The sequence below is a fragment of the Lichenostomus cassidix genome, chromosome 1Aa (genome assembly GCF_008360975.1).
Source record: "Lichenostomus cassidix isolate B80296 chromosome 1Aa, HeHo_3.0, whole genome shotgun sequence".
NCBI lineage: Eukaryota > Metazoa > Chordata > Aves > Passeriformes > Meliphagidae > Lichenostomus > Lichenostomus cassidix.
The window spans coordinates 28753814-28773062 of record NC_139480.1 but is presented as its reverse complement, the minus strand read 5'-3'; the positions used below and the strand labels follow the sequence as shown (position 1 = coordinate 28773062).

The window sequence follows — 19249 nt, the reverse complement described above, 5'->3', positions numbered from 1 at the left end:
ATTCAAGACATCTCCTTGACACTGAGTGCAATCTGCTTATTTAATACTTATGTTATATTTATGGAGCTGCAACATGAGGCAAAGTGGAACTAGGAGAACTTAGGTCTTACCATCCACTATGTGGAAATACCCCTCAGGTATGGCTTCTCTCCTGGACACAGGATGCTTTCAGCAATAGATTAAAAACAAGGCTTTCCTCAACCCTGCCAATATGAGAACTGAGCGTTTACTGTCCAATTCCTTGAGGAGGTAAACAGCTCTTACTTGAAAAAGTCCAGAACTGAAATATCTAAAAAGACCAATGTTTCTGAGTCACAAGAACTGATCATAGGTGGATGGGTTGTGTAGGTGTTAACCTTCAGTTTATAGTATTTTGGTTTCACCTTACTGGCAGTTTTGGGTCTTTTTCTGCATTTTTCCTATCCTAATTTCCATTCACATTTTGTATGCATATATGGAAATTGTTTCAGCATGGAATGCTACTGGTGGGTATATGTTGTGAGAAAACCACTTTTAATTATCAACTATATAACTCTGAAAAAGACTTTCAGATAACTTTGTGAGCCCAAGTACTACATATGGCCAGAGGTTAAGTAGAGTATTTTCAGCCCTGAAAATTTCAGGCTTTTGTGATATGTTTTTGAAGTCTCTAATGTGAAGTTGTTTGTGGTTTTTTTGGGTTGGTGGTTTGTTTTTTTTTTTCTGTTTAGCCCCAAGCCAGTCTTGCAAGCCTCAGTAGTAAGCCCAGGGAGCACAGCACATGCAGGTCACTCAGAGCTGGTGTCACAGAGTCACAAGTGCAGGTCACTTTGCTGTCACATTGCTCAAGGGTGGAGCTGCCATCCAGGGAGGCCCAGGAAGCACACACAGCACCATCCTTCACTCCTCTAGGACAAGAACATATCTGTACAATTCCCTCACTGTACTTCAGAGCAAGGTGGCATCCTCCTGCTACTGCAGAGTACTAAAGGAATATTCCCTTTCTTAGCCTCACAAGCATTTCGAGGCAAGAAAAAGGTTCTTTTGATTCTATTATCATTTATTCATCTCTGTAGAACTAATTGTACATGTCAAATGCTGCTGTTACCGAGCACCAATTTCTGTTCTCAGTAACCATTATATGTTAGACACACTGGAGGTATTACAATGGGTCACCTGAAAGAAGCAGAACCTATTGTGCATCTTGACTCTACTTTTCAGAGCATGTGTCACTGAAAGTCATTTTATCACAATTCATTTTACAGGTTGCTTCCATTTAGGTAAGTTCTAACCATGTCATTTTCAATGTTTCATTATAACTTTTACAACCAGCAGTGCTCTCCATCACAGTCATGCTGATTCTTTTACAGATAAAATGTCTCTAAAAATAAATTCCTAACCTACACTTTCCTAGGTGAGCACTGGTAAGTGGCAAAACGTTTCTAACCAATACTTAGAGATTTTCTGTAAGAAATCTTTGCATGGAAAATTTTTGGATCGGAAAATGTTTGTATCCTAAGCTACATTAACCTTTTTGCATACCTGTATATCACTACAGCATGCCAATTTGGAATTCTTGCACTCAGCTATTTTCAAATTCTTTCATTCCAAAAATGGTGAATTGCATTACAAGTTTTACATACTTTAAAAAAAAAAAAAAAGTGAAAAATTCTTTTAATAATTAACTCCCAGTAATGCATTTAAGGAAAGTTAAATATATATAGGTATATATATATATAGATATATATATATACATATATATAGGTACCAATTCACAAACAAATTCAACCACACTAAAATATACTGTACATTCCTCCTTTCACAGAATATTCTTGCAAAATGGACAAGATAAATATCTCAGTGGACATTACTGCATATTGTCTGAATAATACTGAAACTTTCATGTTAATTATAAAGCTTTAACACTAAATTTAATTGAAGAATGATAACACGGGGGAAGCTTTGGGCAAATTAATTATAAAAAAGTACTTTTCATTAATTTAGCATTTTTTCTTCCATCTGGAACCACCATAAGTAGTTATTTGTACATTATTCAAAATGATCTTTGAATTCTTGAAGCATTATAGACTGCTTGTTAACTTTTTTACAGCAAGTATTGAATGTTTCATTGAAAATACCTGCTTCAATTTGGTGGTGCTTTGGCTACTTATTTGAATGTGAAGTTCCTTTGGGTGCTGAAACTACATAATACACAGTTCTGATAGAAATATAGAAAAATGAAAGAATGGGAGTAAATCCTGTCTCAAAACTTTGTCCACTGTTACTGCACAGCAAATAAAAGCATTCACTGCAAAACCTAGGTATAAGCATAGTAGGGAAAAGGCTGAAAATATGTAATGCTGTGAAAAACACTGAAGATATTTTAAGACACTATTTCTTGTTAACCTGCAAAAGAACGTAGAGGGCTGCAGCTATTACCGAGTGAAAAATCCTGGATCTTCTAGTAGGTATTCTGACTAAAGAATTCAAGATTTGGCACTAAGACTCAGAGAAAAAACCAGCAATCTGACAACTCAACAAGAAAGAAAAAAATAAATAAAGCAAGAAAGCCTTTAAGCTCCTCACGACTTTTGTAGAGTAAATTTTCTGTATCAAATATTGAAAAATTCTCCTCCCTCCACAAATTTGCTGTCTTTTTTCCTGTTGGGGGCCTAGTATGAAGTTTTCTCCATACTATGAGTATTGCTAAGAGAAGACTAAGGATTCAAGTCCAATGCCATGGTGAGAATGCTGATAGTTTCATTTTAGATTAACTTAGGTAAGTATCAGATAAAATAATGCAAGTAGCAGGAATGAGATACAGTATTGCTCTAGCATCTCAATTTGTGCCCATTACTATCTCGTAAATATTTCCAATGTGTTCATGTCATTCATGGAGATCAGAACACTTCTATATTTTCAACCTCTCTTCTTTCACAGGAATATACCCAAAGGTTTCCTAAAAACTCAAAAACTGTTTGTAGCTTCCATTTCATAGCCAAAATATTAGAACTAACAAGTCTGGGTGACAAAAAACTAAAAAGTTTTATTAAAAAAATACATAATTTCTAGATTGGAAAAAGGTAGTCAGTTTTTAATTTGCATCAAATATTTATAACTTCACATGCACAAGCATATCTCTTAGTCTGCTGATTTGCAGAAGAATGAACATATTAATAAAGAGGTGTCACCCACAAGTGATATCCTGTTTTAAGAAAACCTGCATTAACCTTGCAGGTTGATCACTAAAGTATTTTTTTGTTTTATTTACATGACTCTTAGAGATTCTCTTTTAGAAGACCTAGAAAACAGGCAATTGCTGAAAAATGCAGGTAAATATTTTTTAAATTGACTACTTATTTTTGTTACAGCTGTGTTTTTAGGGTGATTGATGGTTACACCACCAGATAAAGCAAGGGGGAGACATGCATTATCACTTGCTAAATTCAGACATTTCTATAAAAATGTTTGTGGAGTGATTTTTCAAGATGACAACAAAATGTGTCGTACAAATGTATGTACTTTTGGGAGGGACTGCAATCTTAAACGCTTAAATAAACTCAAGTCATATTTTCTTGGAAAGCAAACCTGGTTTTCTATTTTCCTCCATTATCCCTTGTACTACCAAATGATGCAGAAAACAGATAGTTCATATTGCCCCCTCTAGCAAGAGCAGATCAACCACCAGCACTAGGGCCATAATCTGGTAAGAATTACCTCAAATGCTCAATTTAATTCACACAAGCAGTCACCTTCAAACACAAGGCGGTTGATGCACCCAGAACCCTCAGAAGGGCACTACAAGAGACCATTATGCTGTGTTACCCCATGGCAGCTGAAAGCACGACGTGGGCCAAATTTATCTGAATCGCATCAGCTGCTGCCATTCCTGCTGCCAGGGGAGACCAAATGCCTGCAAAATTTCTTCCTGCACTTTCCAATTCTTTCTCTTCCCTGCCACGGCTTTCATGTTCAGCAGCCTCCATCACAACTGCACCCTCCGCTCCAGCAGCCTGACAGGGCTGGCAAACAGGCTGCCTCCCCATCTGCTGCTACCACCCACCTCGCTGCTGGCAGGCATGCTGGGCACAGGTGGGCTCTCTTCTCCCCACTCCTGTTCCGGTGATAAGAAAGAGAACACAGCAGCAGTACCTAGAGCAAGCAAATGTCTCACTAGGGTGGCAGATGGGGTACACATTTTTGTATTCCAGGTACTTCCTATCTTCAGGGCTTTCAGCCAAAATGAAGGATGAAAAGTGTCAAGCCTTTTCTTCTTTAAAAAGTGCTTTTTATGGAAGTGTTCATTATTAAATTTCTATTTTTAAAACAGTGTTTATCTCAATGTCCTCCTATAAGCTGAAAGCAAACAAGACAGTAATGGATCAGCTCCTCAGCTAATGGAAATTGGCACAACTTCCTCTCAGAAGATAAACCTCAATTTCAGTTTTCCCTGGCAAAGGAGAAACCTCTTAGTAGTGCAGATTACAGCTTTACAGATTTTCTAGCTCAAGGTGAGATGACCTATGGACCTGTTATCCCATACAAGAAGACGCTATGCTTCACTCAGACCATTCTAAAAGGATTATATCCTAACAGGCCTCAGGAGGTGTCTTTGGACTCCAGCCTCCTACACAGAGATACTACCCACACACACGTGGCCTCACCTCATGAGCTGCAAATGCAGGGCAACCCTCTGACTTATTCCCCAGATTGTTTCCGTCTTTGGAACTCAATAATCTGGGTGAGGGAAAAGTATTTTTCAGTCTTCAGGAGACTCAACTCGTGAGTGTCCTGGGCAAAGAAAACCAGATATGGAGGCAGCAGCAATGCTATAGTTCCTGAAATGGCAAGAGGGCTGATGGAGCAGAGCATTTTCACATAATCCTACTGGACAATGCCACAGCAACAATGCCCAGTGTGATTAAGGGAAAACACTCTCAATGTCTACATGTCGGTTCAATACAAAGGGACGTGAAACAAGAAAAGTGATGCTGTAGCCACCACCTGTACCTTAGAAAAAGAAAAAAATATGTCAGTGATTGCCCACACAAAAGGCAGAGAAATCTACCTTATTCTACCTACGATGTGAACAGAAACACTTTAAAAATGGCAACTTAATAATATCAGAAAATGAACAAGCTTTTTCATTGTCTTATATATGCAATTTCATACTAATACAAACATGAATTGGCCTTCTGAATATTTTAAATTGTAGATTTTTTTTCACTTTAAATGAGCATAATATTTTAAAAAATAATAAAAAGCAAATACAAAATGTGTAATAGTGCCATCAATTAACTTTTTCATAAGGTTTAACAATATTGTGCTGTGATCAACTTAGCTAGTCATTTATCCCTAGCACTGGAAAAAATATTTGTTCAAAAGGAGGAACGGGGAATCAGTCTATAAAGGCTTAAGACATTCCCACAGTCACATTGGTCTCACCATGGCAACACCACAGGATAGTTAGGACACATCCACAGGGCTACTTGTCCCTCTGTCTTGGGCTTGAGCAAGACCCCTCTTGTGCTGGACATGCCTTTGGCTCTCCCATGTTTCTCCCATCGCAGCCTCCAGCATCCTTTGTACTTGCTGTTCAGAGCTAACAGGTCTGGCTGGGCTTAGCACTTACAGTTCTTCCCTCTGGCATCTCTTATCAGTGACAACCTTCTTGAAACCAGAGACATTGACTTTGGCAATAGGAAAAAAGCTCTTAGAGGAAGAGGGGTTTACAACAGTGCTACAACTATAATTCTTACCTAAACACTTACAAGTACCTGAGACTACTTCAGTCAGCCCACATGACAAGTACCTAACTCCCAAGTTGTGTCTTCTGCCTGAATCTTGACAACTCCTTCCAGAACTGATATGTGTCACTTGAATCTCTGTGGTTTGGCCTTTTCCTGTAAGCTATCTAAAAGAGTTTACACAAAAATAATTTGGCTTTGATATTTTTTTTTCCTGACTGTTTGGTGTTCTCCTTCAAAAATTTCAGTCATTCTATCAAAGTGATTGACATTGCTCTCACCCTGATTGACCTGTATTATGGATATTTAGGATAACAGAGAGCCAATTGTGCCACAGGATTTTTTGGCAGTCTTTCACCCAAACAACCACAAGGTACTCCTGGGATATCTTTACGGATAAGGGAGCTCTTTGGTATCCTGTCAACATCCATCCTCCCTGGATGTTGGAAAACGCAGTTTTCCAGCAAAATTTGTGTTAGTTGAGCAGGCCTGAACAAAGCTTCAGCATAGGCAGGCCTCAGTAAAAATCCTAGTAAAGTGTTGTGAGAAGCTAAAACCTGAGAACACAGCTGTGTTTCTAGGCTGTGGGAAAAATGTTGTGAAAACAGATAAGGAGTCAGAAGTGTTATGAGAAAAGAATAGGGAGTCACCAGAAAGATCCCCCCTGAATATGTGAGAACAGACTGCAGATACGTGTGTAACTATAATTAGTAACATCTGTAACAGTATATAAGTTTCTCGTTTGGTGAAATAAACTGGAGCTTGCTTATATCTCACACTGAGACTGCCGCAAGTTCCCTCACACCGCTCGTCACCTGGGATCTATGGTGATTCTATTTCAATTGCTTTGTGATGTGCAAGACCTCCTTTGGACTTTCTCTGCAGAGAGCGTGGTTTGGGGAATGAGTTTCTAAATTTTTAAAAGGTTTGGGATTTCAGAATTATTATCTTGTAAATACACCTAAATTAAGCATTTTCTATTCTTTGCCATTTCCTGACTTAGAAGAGGTAAATCTTGATAAAGTCTACTTCTCAGAAAACAGAAGCAATATGGCAGATTTAGCGCACAGAGAGGTACTTTTTGACCAGGTGGGAGTAAGTTTAGCTATAAAGGTTGAAACACTGTGAACTAGCTTGAAATTTCCAATTACTTTGATTTTCAAGTAGTAATCCTGGCTCAAGACACTTTCCAATCACAGTGACTTGGAAAATATGGTTTCTATTGCTGCTGTGATCTCACTAGAGACCTGTGCTTCAGCTGGGAGGACAACCTGCAATAAAAAGTCTAACTTGAAAACCTCTTACAGACTGCATTCTTACAGCATTTTACATCCATAATTTGCGTAACCATATTAAACTTTCTTCCTCTATATACGTTTACATAATGTAAACCTGTCACAGGCTATGCTGTTCGGACACTATAAATATTCTAAGGGAGCTCCTGTTTTCCACACACAGTTTGAGAATGACTGATGATGGCCCCAAAGGATTAGTCTCTGACAATAGCATAGAGGGATTATGGATTTGGAATCTTTCCTTCCAGCAGTTCACAAAAGCTTGAACTTTCTGAAGCTCACAGTGTAACACTATAATCTTTGCCAAATATCAAGCATGACTATGGTATAAATATACAACTACACCAAATATTCACAAAGGACACATCAACATAAAGCTCATGAAATATATGGCTAGGTAGACACAGCTATGAAAGTATCGTGGAGGCATAATATAGATCCACTGTGGGCCCTGCAGCTCTGTAGAATAGCACCATGGTTCAGAAAACAAAGTCTTGTTTGTCCCTAAATCTTGCTCTAAAATTATGCTAATGATGGCTAATCCTTGACTCTAATGAGCAATCAAACAAACTGAAGCACAGAATCCTGAACAACATGTAGCACAAATCCTTGAGTAAATACACATTTCCAGGGAGACAATAATCTGTATCTTGGGGAAAAAGGAAAAGGAGCAGTAACAATTTGGATAAGGGTAAAGTATTTAACAGAAAGCTATTATTGTGGCTTTTGAACATATAAATAGATTTTTCCTTGTTTCAGCTTCCTAAACAAAATGCAAATGCTCTTTACATGCATTTGTCAGCTGCAGAGTGTAATTGGGTCCCAATTCACTAAATCACTCAAACCTTAACTAAATTTAGTTAAAGTAGTATTTTTATGTCTAAGGAATTTCCGCAAGTAATGTAAACTGAATTGTAATTTCACACATTTTCTGTGAAAGAAATGAGCAGTAAGAGAAGATAAAACTATACCAAAAAAGATGTACTCTCTCCTAGTGCTTAATAAGAATAACCTAAACCATTTGACAGCACAGGTAATAAATTCACAACAAACCCTCTCCTGACACATGCAACACTCAAAGAAGACAATCCCAACAATTTGTATTATTGCTCCAGTAATGGGACAATTTTCGGCTAAACAGAAAATGAGTCTGTATCTGCTATTTTAATGACACTTTACAGCATTGAATAATGATGGACCTGAACATCCTTTGGACAATTGAAAATTTCTTCATCTAAGACAAGACACCTGACATTTGTGAGACAAGCAGTCACAACTTTGATTTTTGGATGTCAAATGAAAAACACATCACTGTGTTGTAATGTTAAATATCAATGCATTATTTACTGATGAAGGCTCCCAAAGGAGAAAACGGATTTCCTTTAGGCAATATATTCTCCACTTAAAGTGATACATGTAGGTACTGACTTAGGATACCTCAAATATGCTAAGTGTACAAAAGTCGTACATAAATGACAAAAATATGGGACAGTACCTGGACAGTTCCAGACTCAGAATTCCTTTAAAGAAAGAGACAATAAATTAAGGGCTCTGAATTTGATTGTGGCACAGAAAAACCCAGGAAAAAAGATAGATAGCGAGGATCCCCATATACTTCCACGGGATGTAGCTTGCTAAACTGCGCCCTTTGCTGCCACCACGTGGCCTTGCCACAAGACACTTTTTGATACAGATAAAGTTTCCTCCTTTCATTTATGTTTCAAATTCAGCCTTCAACAAATAAACCATGTTGCTTATCTGTTAAGTGTTACACAGCTCAAAACTACTGCTTAAATTCAAGAATCTAAATGACCTAAGGTAACAAACACCCAAGTCCCTCACTTTTTAAAAAAGTATTCAATGGTACTTTGGGAACAGATACAGTCACCAGATATTCAGCTCTGACTACAATGATAGTGACCTAACCTACAGGGGATCAGTGCCCTACACTGTGAAGTATCTAAAAGGAAACATCACTAAAAAAACCAATAGTGACTTTCAATTTAAAAAGATACATTCCCATCTGTCACCAAATTTTTATTTCAAATAGTCACTTTCACCCAGCAGACAGCTGTATAATATGCAATCAAACACCAGCAATTTCTTCATAGAAGTATAGAATCATTAATGTTGGAAAATACCTCCAAGATAATAAAATCCAACTGTTAACTTAGAACAAGTGTATTTACCTAAACTATATCCCAAGGGCTACATGCCTTTTGAACACTTCCAGAGACAGTGATTCTACCACTCCCCTGGGCAGTCTGTTCCAATGCTCAACAATGTTTTCTGTGAAGTACTTTCTCCTAATATCCAATACACACCACCCTGGCACAATTTAAGGCCATTCCCTCTCATCCTGTCACTAGATGCCTGGGAGAAGAGATGGACCTCCACCTCACTACAGTCTCCTTTCAGGTTATTGTAGATGGTGAGGGCATCTCCCCTGAGCCTCATTTCTCCAGGCTAAACAACCCCAGCTCCCTTAGCCACTCCTCATTTGACTTGCACTCTAGACTCTTCACCATCTTTCTTGCCCTTCTCTGGCCATGCTCCAGCATGCCAATGTCTATCCTGTAGTGAGGGGCCCAAAACTCAATACAATATTCATCTTTTTCTCTTCCCTGCAAACTGCAGACCCTAGTGCTACCCTCTTTTAAGGGATATATTCACACATTTTAGGTTTGCTGCACTAAGGCACATGTGGAGTGTCTTCAAAAAATTACTTTAAAAAAACCCCATATTTTGGCAACTGTAAAATATGTCTTTTTTAGATATGGTTATATAACAGAGCTTTAAATCACAGGTTTCTCAAGCCTTTAAAAGGATATTGCTTTTGCTGTGATCATCCATGCTGGCATAATGCACGACATAAAACTTTCCTACTTGTGTGCCAGAAAGGGATTTTCATTGATGAGACCCTTGATGACCTTGTAGGACATTGCAAGGAAAAAACCAAAAAAGCAGAAAAAAATGTTTTTCACTTAGTCTTGTAGATAGTAAGGCTTTCATAGCCCTTGTATTGAAAGATGTGTAATCTGGGATGCCTGTGTTTCATCGGAGCCCACAAGCACAAAGGTCAGTTTCTCTCCACAAAGGCTGAAACCTTCATGTAGGCAAACTCTGACCTTCATCCTGGAAACCAGTCTCTCTGGTGACAGCCACTTAAGTAAGGCACTGTGGCAAAAGATGTAGACAGAGTTGTTCTTTTGCACAGAAGTACAAACCATGAAGCTTTCATAAGGATTACATTTACTCAGGAAAAAATAATCTACTCCTTGAAATACTTTATTAAGGCAATATGGAGCAGTTTGCTTTGATGACGTTTGTTGCAGAAACTCTTTTTTCAAAAGTACTATACGTTGTTCTACCCCAACTTTTAGAACACTGATCCAATGGCTCTGTTTTACTGATGATTTAAGTTATGTTGTTTGAGACTGAAACTGTTTATTTCATATGCTTTCTTGCTCTTCTCTCTTGGAAGGGAGAGCCAACGTCCATAGCAAGCCCCCAGCCCACTTTGAATGAAGATGTGCAATTCCTTGAGCACAGAATGGTAGGCTTCCCAAAAGAATCACAACAAATCCAGAGCTGGGGCATAAGCTCCAGGAGAGGAGAGGCTTCACCCCATAGAATGCAAGAGGGCACATTGTCTGACCAACTATTTTAGTTCTAGGCTGTGCCTATTTCCATGGATGTGGATGCTGGTGGCCACACAATCTCTTCAGTGCAGCTAAAGGAAGCTTGTAACAGATACAGGGAGCAGGAATGTTGACAAGGACAAATGAAATCTGATTTCCAGACATGAGTCAGGCTTTCAGAATTCTTAATGCTTAGTCTAACAGCTAGCTGGTTTTAGTTTATGGAGCATTAGAAATACCAAATATAAATCTTAACATAATACCAATAATAATATGACTATGTAAATAGGAAAGCCAGAAACCTGCAATACTCCCACCTTCCTCAGCCTAATTATCCCACCTGTTATTGAGCACCTATTCATATTTACCACGTCATTACTGTGATCGTTTCATAAAGGAGTCGATGAGTCTGCTGCTTTACCTGCCTGGCTCCAATCAATACATTGTCTTCATGTCAAATCTCATGATTATCTCAGCTGGTCTGTGCTTATGTTCATTCAGTGACTGTCAGTCTGCCTCCTACTCACCTTTTCTTTATGTCACATTGTTGACAGGACTTTAAATAGTGCACATTTTTGTTGACATGCTTAAGACACGTAACACACCATACCACAGCCCATTAAAGAACACGTCATCAGACTCTGTTGGAATGGCCCTGATATTCTGCCAGGAAAAAGTATTTCAATTATTTGCATTGTTCTTCAACTCATATATATTTGGATTTCTTCTTCCTTGCTGGGAAGTCTTCAGATGCTATCTTGCCTTTCATAAACAACATTAATGTGGTTTTTTTGTCCAATGAACTCATTTTGTATATATTAGATTATTAGTAATGTAGATTTTCTCAGGCAAATCGACCCATGAAAGTGGTGTTAATTTTGAGATAAGAGGAGAAAGTAGGTCTTAAGACAGAAAATTAATATAAAAAAGTCCATTTAAAATAAATTCATATTTATCATATAAAATCATCCCTTAGCCAAACAAAATTTTGCTCTGTCAGAGAAGTGGGAAAAAAATTAAAAATATTATAAACAAACTAGATCATCAAATATTCTTGTATATCACCAAAACAGAACTATACTACCCATTTAATGTCCATGAGCTTCCTCAAATTTAGATGTTTCAATTTCTTTTGTATTTAACTCAGAACTTCCTCCCCAGGCACAAAAGAATGCTTAAACTTGTAAACTACTCAGCCCTAACTTCAAATCAAATTTGTTTAGCTATAATTTTAAATTAAAAAAAAAAAACCAACATTCATTACTATTGTGATTTAATTGTTGCTAAAATTAGTCTAGGACTCCATTTTTTATAACTAATACTTTTATTCTCCTGGCTAATTAACCAATTAAATTACTTTTCTACCTAAATTCAGAAGGCAGAGGAATAAAAAAATTTACAGCAAAGTATATTCTAGAGCAAAAGAGATAAAAATAAACTCTGGAACCTACCTCATATTCCCTGCCATAATGAGGAACAGGTTATAAATGTGAGAAAATATGAAGAGGAAGAGGATGGTACTGAAGAACATTGTCATCCAAGACCCATGGTCCTCTCGAAACATTTTCAGACGGAGCAACTGACCTGTGGTACAAAAATTATGAGATGATGTATTTTAGTCAGTCAGTAAATACATGTTTACATCATATTAAAACCAAAATAAAGTACTAAACTGTATTTCTTCCCATATCCAATTATTCCACTGTGTGTGAGGAGGGCAGATTTAGCACCATACAGCCAAACTACCCTTCTGTAGTTCAGCACTAACAGATATTACTCCTACAAAATTACAAATTACTTGGAATCCAAAGGGAAAAAGAAAAAAAGAATGCAACAATAACTTAATAATAGCAGTATTTTTAATAGGTGACAAAAAAGACCAGAGGCCATTACAATGCATTTCAAATGCTAGAAAAGGTTACTGATTCATACATAATTTTCCTTTTTCATGTCTAAGACACCTTTTCTTGTGTGAAGTGTTTAAGGTATGTCCACTGAGAAGTATTATTTGCTTCCTCAGTTTAATCTGGAAATCAAATTATGAGTCTGTGTAGAATCTTGTACTGTTTTTTTTTTTAGACCTAGTCACTTTAATCATATGATGTGTGATCTACTTTATTCTGTAGAGGATATCTTTATTCAAAGAATAGTGATGTGTCTTGTCACTTGGAAAGAAGCTCTGCTTACTCTCACCACTGATAGGTGAAACTTTTATGACATTTTTGCTGCAAACATATTTTTCCTGGGCTAGCTTTCCATCTCTGCCATCTCTTACTTTTAGAGAATTGTTTAGAGTAGTGAAAACCTCACCACCACAAGAAATGGGAATTTGCTTTTGCAATGCTGTGCCACAGCAGAAGCCAAGAGGGGGTAAGGAAGACAACAGATAATTCAAGCAGTAAGGTGACATGGATTAGAGTGACATGGATTAGAGTCCTGTAAAAATTCACAAGGACAGCTTCTAACAAGGAGATAGTGCAGTCAGGTGCTTGAAGATGTCAAAATACAGAGACACAAGTAATATGAGGAGCTTCACAGGAAGTATCAAGAGAAGTGATAGAGCAGACTGAGATGTGAAATGATCTGGGATGGAAGCAACTTCTGTGAGCTGCTTGTTGAACTGCAAAGTTCACTTTTGGCACTTATTAGGGCTGGACACATGATAAAAAATTTGAAGTGCTCATTCAGGCAATCAGACAGGAAGATCCCAGGACTGGTGTGTGCTGCTGAAGATGGAGATGCAGGTTTGGGCAAGGAAGACTTCAGAAAGAAGAGGACCTGGAGCAGACATGGGCTATGGGCTGAAGAGGTAGAATGTGAGCTCTGGATTAAGCGGAGCTGGAGGATGAGAGTTCTCTGGCAAAGCTAAGATTCTGGAATTATGTGGGAACTGTGAGGCAGGAGAAGTGAAAGGCAGGTGTAGGGGGGATGAATGAAGTTCTGCAATGGGACAAGAGAAACATAGGTGCACAGACCAGTGCAGCAGTAGGGCAGCAACAAGGATTCTGGCAGTGAAGAAAAGTGAAGAAAGGGAAAGTGCAAACACACATATATGTGCTCCAAGCCCCTGCACTCTTCTACTCTTTTGCTGCTGGAAACAATGATAGCCCCAGGCCTAGCTAGGATGTCCAATAAGTCTGTCCTTCCCTAAGGAACAAGTAGAGGCTGCTATGGCAATAGCATATTATCCTGAGTTACTGAGAGGAGGGGCTTAATGGTAAAAGATATTTCCCTTGCAATTTGATACCTGCTCTCTGAACAGCTGCCATTGCATATGGAATATTACCGACACCCTGGATTATAAACAGTACTCGCAAAACAGAGTTGTGATTTCGGGAGGTCCAGATTAATGGAGAGAAAAAACACAGCCTGGAATCTAGACTTCTGTAAAACAGATGATTCCAACTTTTCTAAAACAGGTAAGAAAAAGATTTAATAAATATTTTTTGCACCTGTACTTTCCAAAGCAATGTTTTTTCCCTTTTTAGTTATTACACACTGATTAATATCTACAAATATGCACACATTTCATATTATTAAAAGAAATTTCTCATAAATACCATCTTCAGTAGGCAAATTCTTCAACTTTCCTTCTACTGTAGCTTATGTTTGCCATATAGGACTTCATTCACTCTCAAGCAGGTTCATCAACATAATTTTTTAATGAAAGAAGTAGTACCTTAATGAAAATACTGATATATAAAGAAGAAAGGAATTGGATATTAGCACAATCTTCATATCTAACTGCATACAAATATTACAGGTATTACTTATTGTTACAACCATACCAGTATGTATAACATTCTAAATGCAGTCGAACTAGAATATATTAAATGATCCACCCAACACTCACACTGCTTCATATATCCTTTCATATCAATTCAGATGAAATAAAAATGGAATGCATCAGATTATTACCTAACAGGTAAGTTGTTAAAGTAAAAATTGAAAATAATGCTTGTTATTTTTATAACAAAACCTAGGACCCTTTATAATGCTTTTTTTGATAAAATGAGCTAAGAGATTACACTTTGAAAGGACACATAACAGAAATTCTATGGGGTGTGAATGGTCAGAAATTTGGAAAACCTATCTGGTGACTGGAGTAAATTTGTACTAGATTAAAATACAATTCCAAACAGCCAAACTAAATTCTCAAAGTAATTCCAGAAAAATAAAATAGTTCATGTAGAATTAGGGCTTTTACTATAAAGAATAGCAAAAAAAAAAGTAGCAAGAGGTGAAGAGAGTAGTTAAGGAATAATATTACACAAAATAAACTTTTAAATCATCTTTTTTTTTTAACTTCAGGGAAAATTAGTTGCTTATTATGACCTTATTAAAAATGTAAAATAAACCCCAACAGGTATGACAGAGAAGAACACAGTTCCTAGGATATATATACACATACAAAATCATATACTTAAAAAACCCCAAATAAATATGCTACCCCAAATAAATATGCTAAGCCTAATGGACCTTTGCAAATACAAGTTAAATGCCATATGAATGACTGCCAGTGATAAACTGTGAATTAACTATATACAAAAATCAAGATTCTCTTATCACATTTCCTAGCTCCACCAGAAGTTTCCTCAAAATGTGATTTTTTTACTGAAAACAGGTTTTTTATCTGCTCCAAGGCTTTAGAGAGTACATCAATAGTACTAGGGGGACACAAGGTATTTATTAGAGATTTCAGGATTTAGGGTTCGGCAACAAACCAGGGAGTAAATCAGCTGATCAGCTGAACCCCGCTTGACTTTCTATAACAGCATGCAGATGCAGAGAGTGATGATGAGAGAAAGCTTGTAGATACTGTTGGAGTCACAGATCTAAACCATATTTTTTTCCACTCCAAGAAAAGAGACAACTCAATAAGCAGATAAAAAAACATTGAGTCACACAGGTCACCTTTTTAAAAAGTAAAGCTTTCCTAGTATCTTTAGATCCACAGCCCATAAAATGGTTGCATTCATTAAACTGCAGAAGCAGAAACAAAAGAAACATTCAATTCTTGCCCATGAATTTAGCATGCTTTCTTGTCTTAATTATCAGTGATGGAAACCATAAGCTTCAACCCTTTCCTGGGCATATTTGTAATATTCTAATGCCAAGCTCTTCATTGAATCAGATGTATTCCTTTAATTCTGGATGCCCCATCAAGGGATTGCTCTTTCTGCCCACCTAGTGTTCAAGGTCATCTCCATCAATGGCTGAAACTGTTCAACTGAAAAATTAACCTCAATAAATGGGAAGTATTTTTTAACCTTGGAAACCAATTCCATTTTTAGGAAAGTTTGGCAAGTCTGATTTTAGTCAGTGCCAACAACATATGCACTATATAATGCCATGGTACTCTTGCTCACTCCACCCCACTACAATACTTGTGAAGTACAATGCATAACTGTGAAGTACAATGCATACTTGTGTTGGCTGGCTTTGTTTAAGAATACATGGACCTAGCAGTGAATGTTCAGAAAAAGAAAGTTTTCTTAAACTGCAGATGCAAAATTTTGGATTTGAATTGTGAAGACAACCTAGCCATATCCTGTAGCTCGAGTTTTTCTGTTGGTGCTAAGACAGTAAACAGAAAACTTGCTTTTTTCTGATATAAAAAAATGTCACTTCTGAAAATTATTATAGCACTTATCTTCTGGACATCAGGGTAGCTCCAACAGCCTCAGCATAGAGCAGGGCATGCTGCCTGCCTTCCCACATGGAGTCAGAATGGATCCTTGATTGTGTAAGGCTTTAAATTCTCCTGATAGAAGACCAGGGCATCCTGGTATAGCACCAAACTAGGGGTCAAACCCCCTGTGTTCTCCTCTTGCTTATTAAGTTACCTCAGGAAAGGTTCTTTTTATCTCTGCACCTGCTCTCCTGTGTGCACCCTGCAAGTCACTCACCTCAATTGCAAAGCACACTGCTTCGAGAATCTAGTCTTATTAATGGTCTCTAAGCTCTACTACAATACAAAGAATTAACAAGAGACAGCAAAAATATTTTACAAAATTTAGATGGGAATCCCAAGGTAGACGTGTGGGAAATGCCTACACAAACAGACATATTTTCTAATGACTCTCTGAGCTCCAAATGCACCTTACACAGCTGGGCAGCTCCATCCCCTCCAGCTACACAGCTAACTTCATACAGCTCAGCCCTGAGTGCAGCCCAGTAAACTGAAGGTGATGAAGGGGATAGGGGACTTTATTTCATTCAAGTCTTTAACTGTCCTAACACAGTTATAAGGCTGCACAGCCAGACTTTAGCCAGCCAACTTAGAGCAAAGCAGGGCAGGTGGCACAGCTGTTTGCCTCCCTCCATTTAGACCTACCTATAATCCTTGTCCAGAAGCTTAGTGAGATCAGGAACCTGGCATTACAATTCCCTCATGCAGCTATGGCCATACTGTTTGTAGTTATTTTGAGATTTATTTATACTGCCAACACAACTTGAAATCAAGTTTCTGGTGCCTTCATTTGTGAGTACTGAGAAGGAAGGCAGAGAGGTAGGAAATGCCATTTAATTCCAAGAACACGTGAACTCTAGCCAAAAGGATTTTAGGAAAATATAGATTTCCTATACATGTTCAAACCACTTTTAATTGAACATATCACTGGCAAATGTTACTTAATTATGTTTCACATATCAAAGAATTTACAGGGATATCTTAAAAAGTTCAGCCAAAGAAAAAAATTATACCATTTGTGTAATTTTTTATATTCACAAAACCTATGGAGAAGGGAAAGCATAGCTACCCTAGGTTAAAGTCCAGTGCTTCAGTACTTAAAAAAAATACATTGATATGAGCAAACACTCCCCACCTGTGAAACACACTGTGAGTAGAACAGATGGTTTTATATCTAAATTCATTTCCTGGAAAGTCATTTGACTGCCTTTGTTGCTGAGCTTCTAGAGAAACAACTTTCCTTCCTAATTTTGTTGAGTACAGTTTGAAACAGCTTTTTGTCAGGTAACTGAGTGGACTATAAATTTGCAAAGCACAACAATGCAGTCTTTATTTAGCAGGCCTTCACTGCAGCTCCTGTTTGGTATATTTTGACCAGTGCATGTGAACATACCTTTGGAAATGTCTTACTGTACATGAAAGCAAAACATTACGTTAAAAAAAAATGCTATTACCAACTCAGTGGTTGAAGAGGTTTCCAAATTTTCAGTGAATCAATAACATTCTGAAAAGGTCTGTTCTTCCATTCAAAGTGTGGCCTGTAGTGATGAAAATTTTTCTGTCATCCTAGGAAGCACTGTAGTGGACTCTGCTCTATAAAAGGCTGTTTGGATGACCCTCACACAAAGCTTCTACTTGGACAGACCTCACAGTTCGGTATCTACAGCATCATTTGGAAATTTTCTAGAAACACAACAAACTGCTGTTAGTGACAGCTCATCCTGACAGAATATTCCGGCCTTTGGTTTTATTAGGAGCAAAAAAAAATCATTGGAATTAAGCATAAGACTTTACAAGCATTAAAAACTTGCTTTGAAAAATACAGTGCAGATCTATATTCCACATATTCCATCATGGGAATTGATACAAAGTAGGCCTTATTAAAGACTTAGGCAAAAAGAATATTCTCTAACCCTACCATAAGACCAATCTTTTAATCCTGGAACAAATATAGAAAAAGGTCCAAAAAAACCCCATTTTGTCTAGCACTTTAGATGAAAAAGTTCCTGTGGCCTTCACTAAAAGCAGAATTTCATCCTGATTTGTTTTGATGCTGTTTTCTTTATCTCAGTCACAGCTCACTGCACAGCTGCCCACATTAAACTTGCCTCTAGGCTCCATATAGATACTCAAGGCAATCAAAGCAATGATGGAATGAGCATGGGCAATTACTGTCCTTCTGTCACCTCCTCTGCTTTTTCCAAAGATAGACACATTAGTGGCCAAGGGACACTGTTCACACTTGAGGGTGCATGCTTTTTTCTCTCATCCATTGTACACTACAGTAAATAGAAGAGAGGAAAGTATATAAAGATTTGCATGTAAGGCCTACTTGCACTTTACAGTTTATTCAGCTAGAGGAGAGGGGTTGTACATTATACTGTGTTCTGAATTGTTCTGCCAGTTGAAATACACTGAATTTATTATAAAATTTTTGAATTTTAAATTCAATGTATCTAACTCAATTTTTTATTTTAAAGGTTATTGGTCTCTCTTTTCCCTTCAGGCATACTCCATGGGCAGACGATGAATGGTACATGCATCATTTTCCTTTGCAACAGAAATCCTAAGCTGGAGTGGTACTGTTATGTGTTGATTCTGGTTTGCCTTCTCACTTTATTAACAGGATTTCTAGGCAATATACTTGCACTACGACATTATGTTTACTGCATGAAGACATGGACCACCAACACCATATTTCTCTTTAATTTGGCACTGTGTGACTTTACTTGGACTCTCATGGCACCTTTTTCAGTATATTATAATATCGAGAAGGAAGCTGTCTATTTTAGTCAAGAGTTCTATCAGATCATACGACTATTTTTTAGTATTAATATCTATGGAAGTGTGTATTTCCTGACACTGATCAGTTTTGACAGATACATAGGTGCTGTT

General features: G+C 37.5%; 1 protein-coding gene across 4 annotated transcripts in view; it reads right to left on the bottom strand.

The window, feature by feature from the left end:
- The window catches only part of TMEM117 (transmembrane protein 117), a 196013-nt gene that overhangs the window by 140884 nt on the left and 35880 nt on the right, over nucleotides 1–19249 (bottom strand). For all 4 annotated transcript variants that reach the window (XM_085043582.1, XM_085043592.1, XM_085043601.1 and 1 more), the window contains one exon: nucleotides 12114–12246. In XM_085043582.1, coding sequence (XP_084899708.1) covers nucleotides 12114–12246 — 133 coding nt within the window. The remainder of the gene's footprint in view (nucleotides 1–12113; nucleotides 12247–19249) is intronic.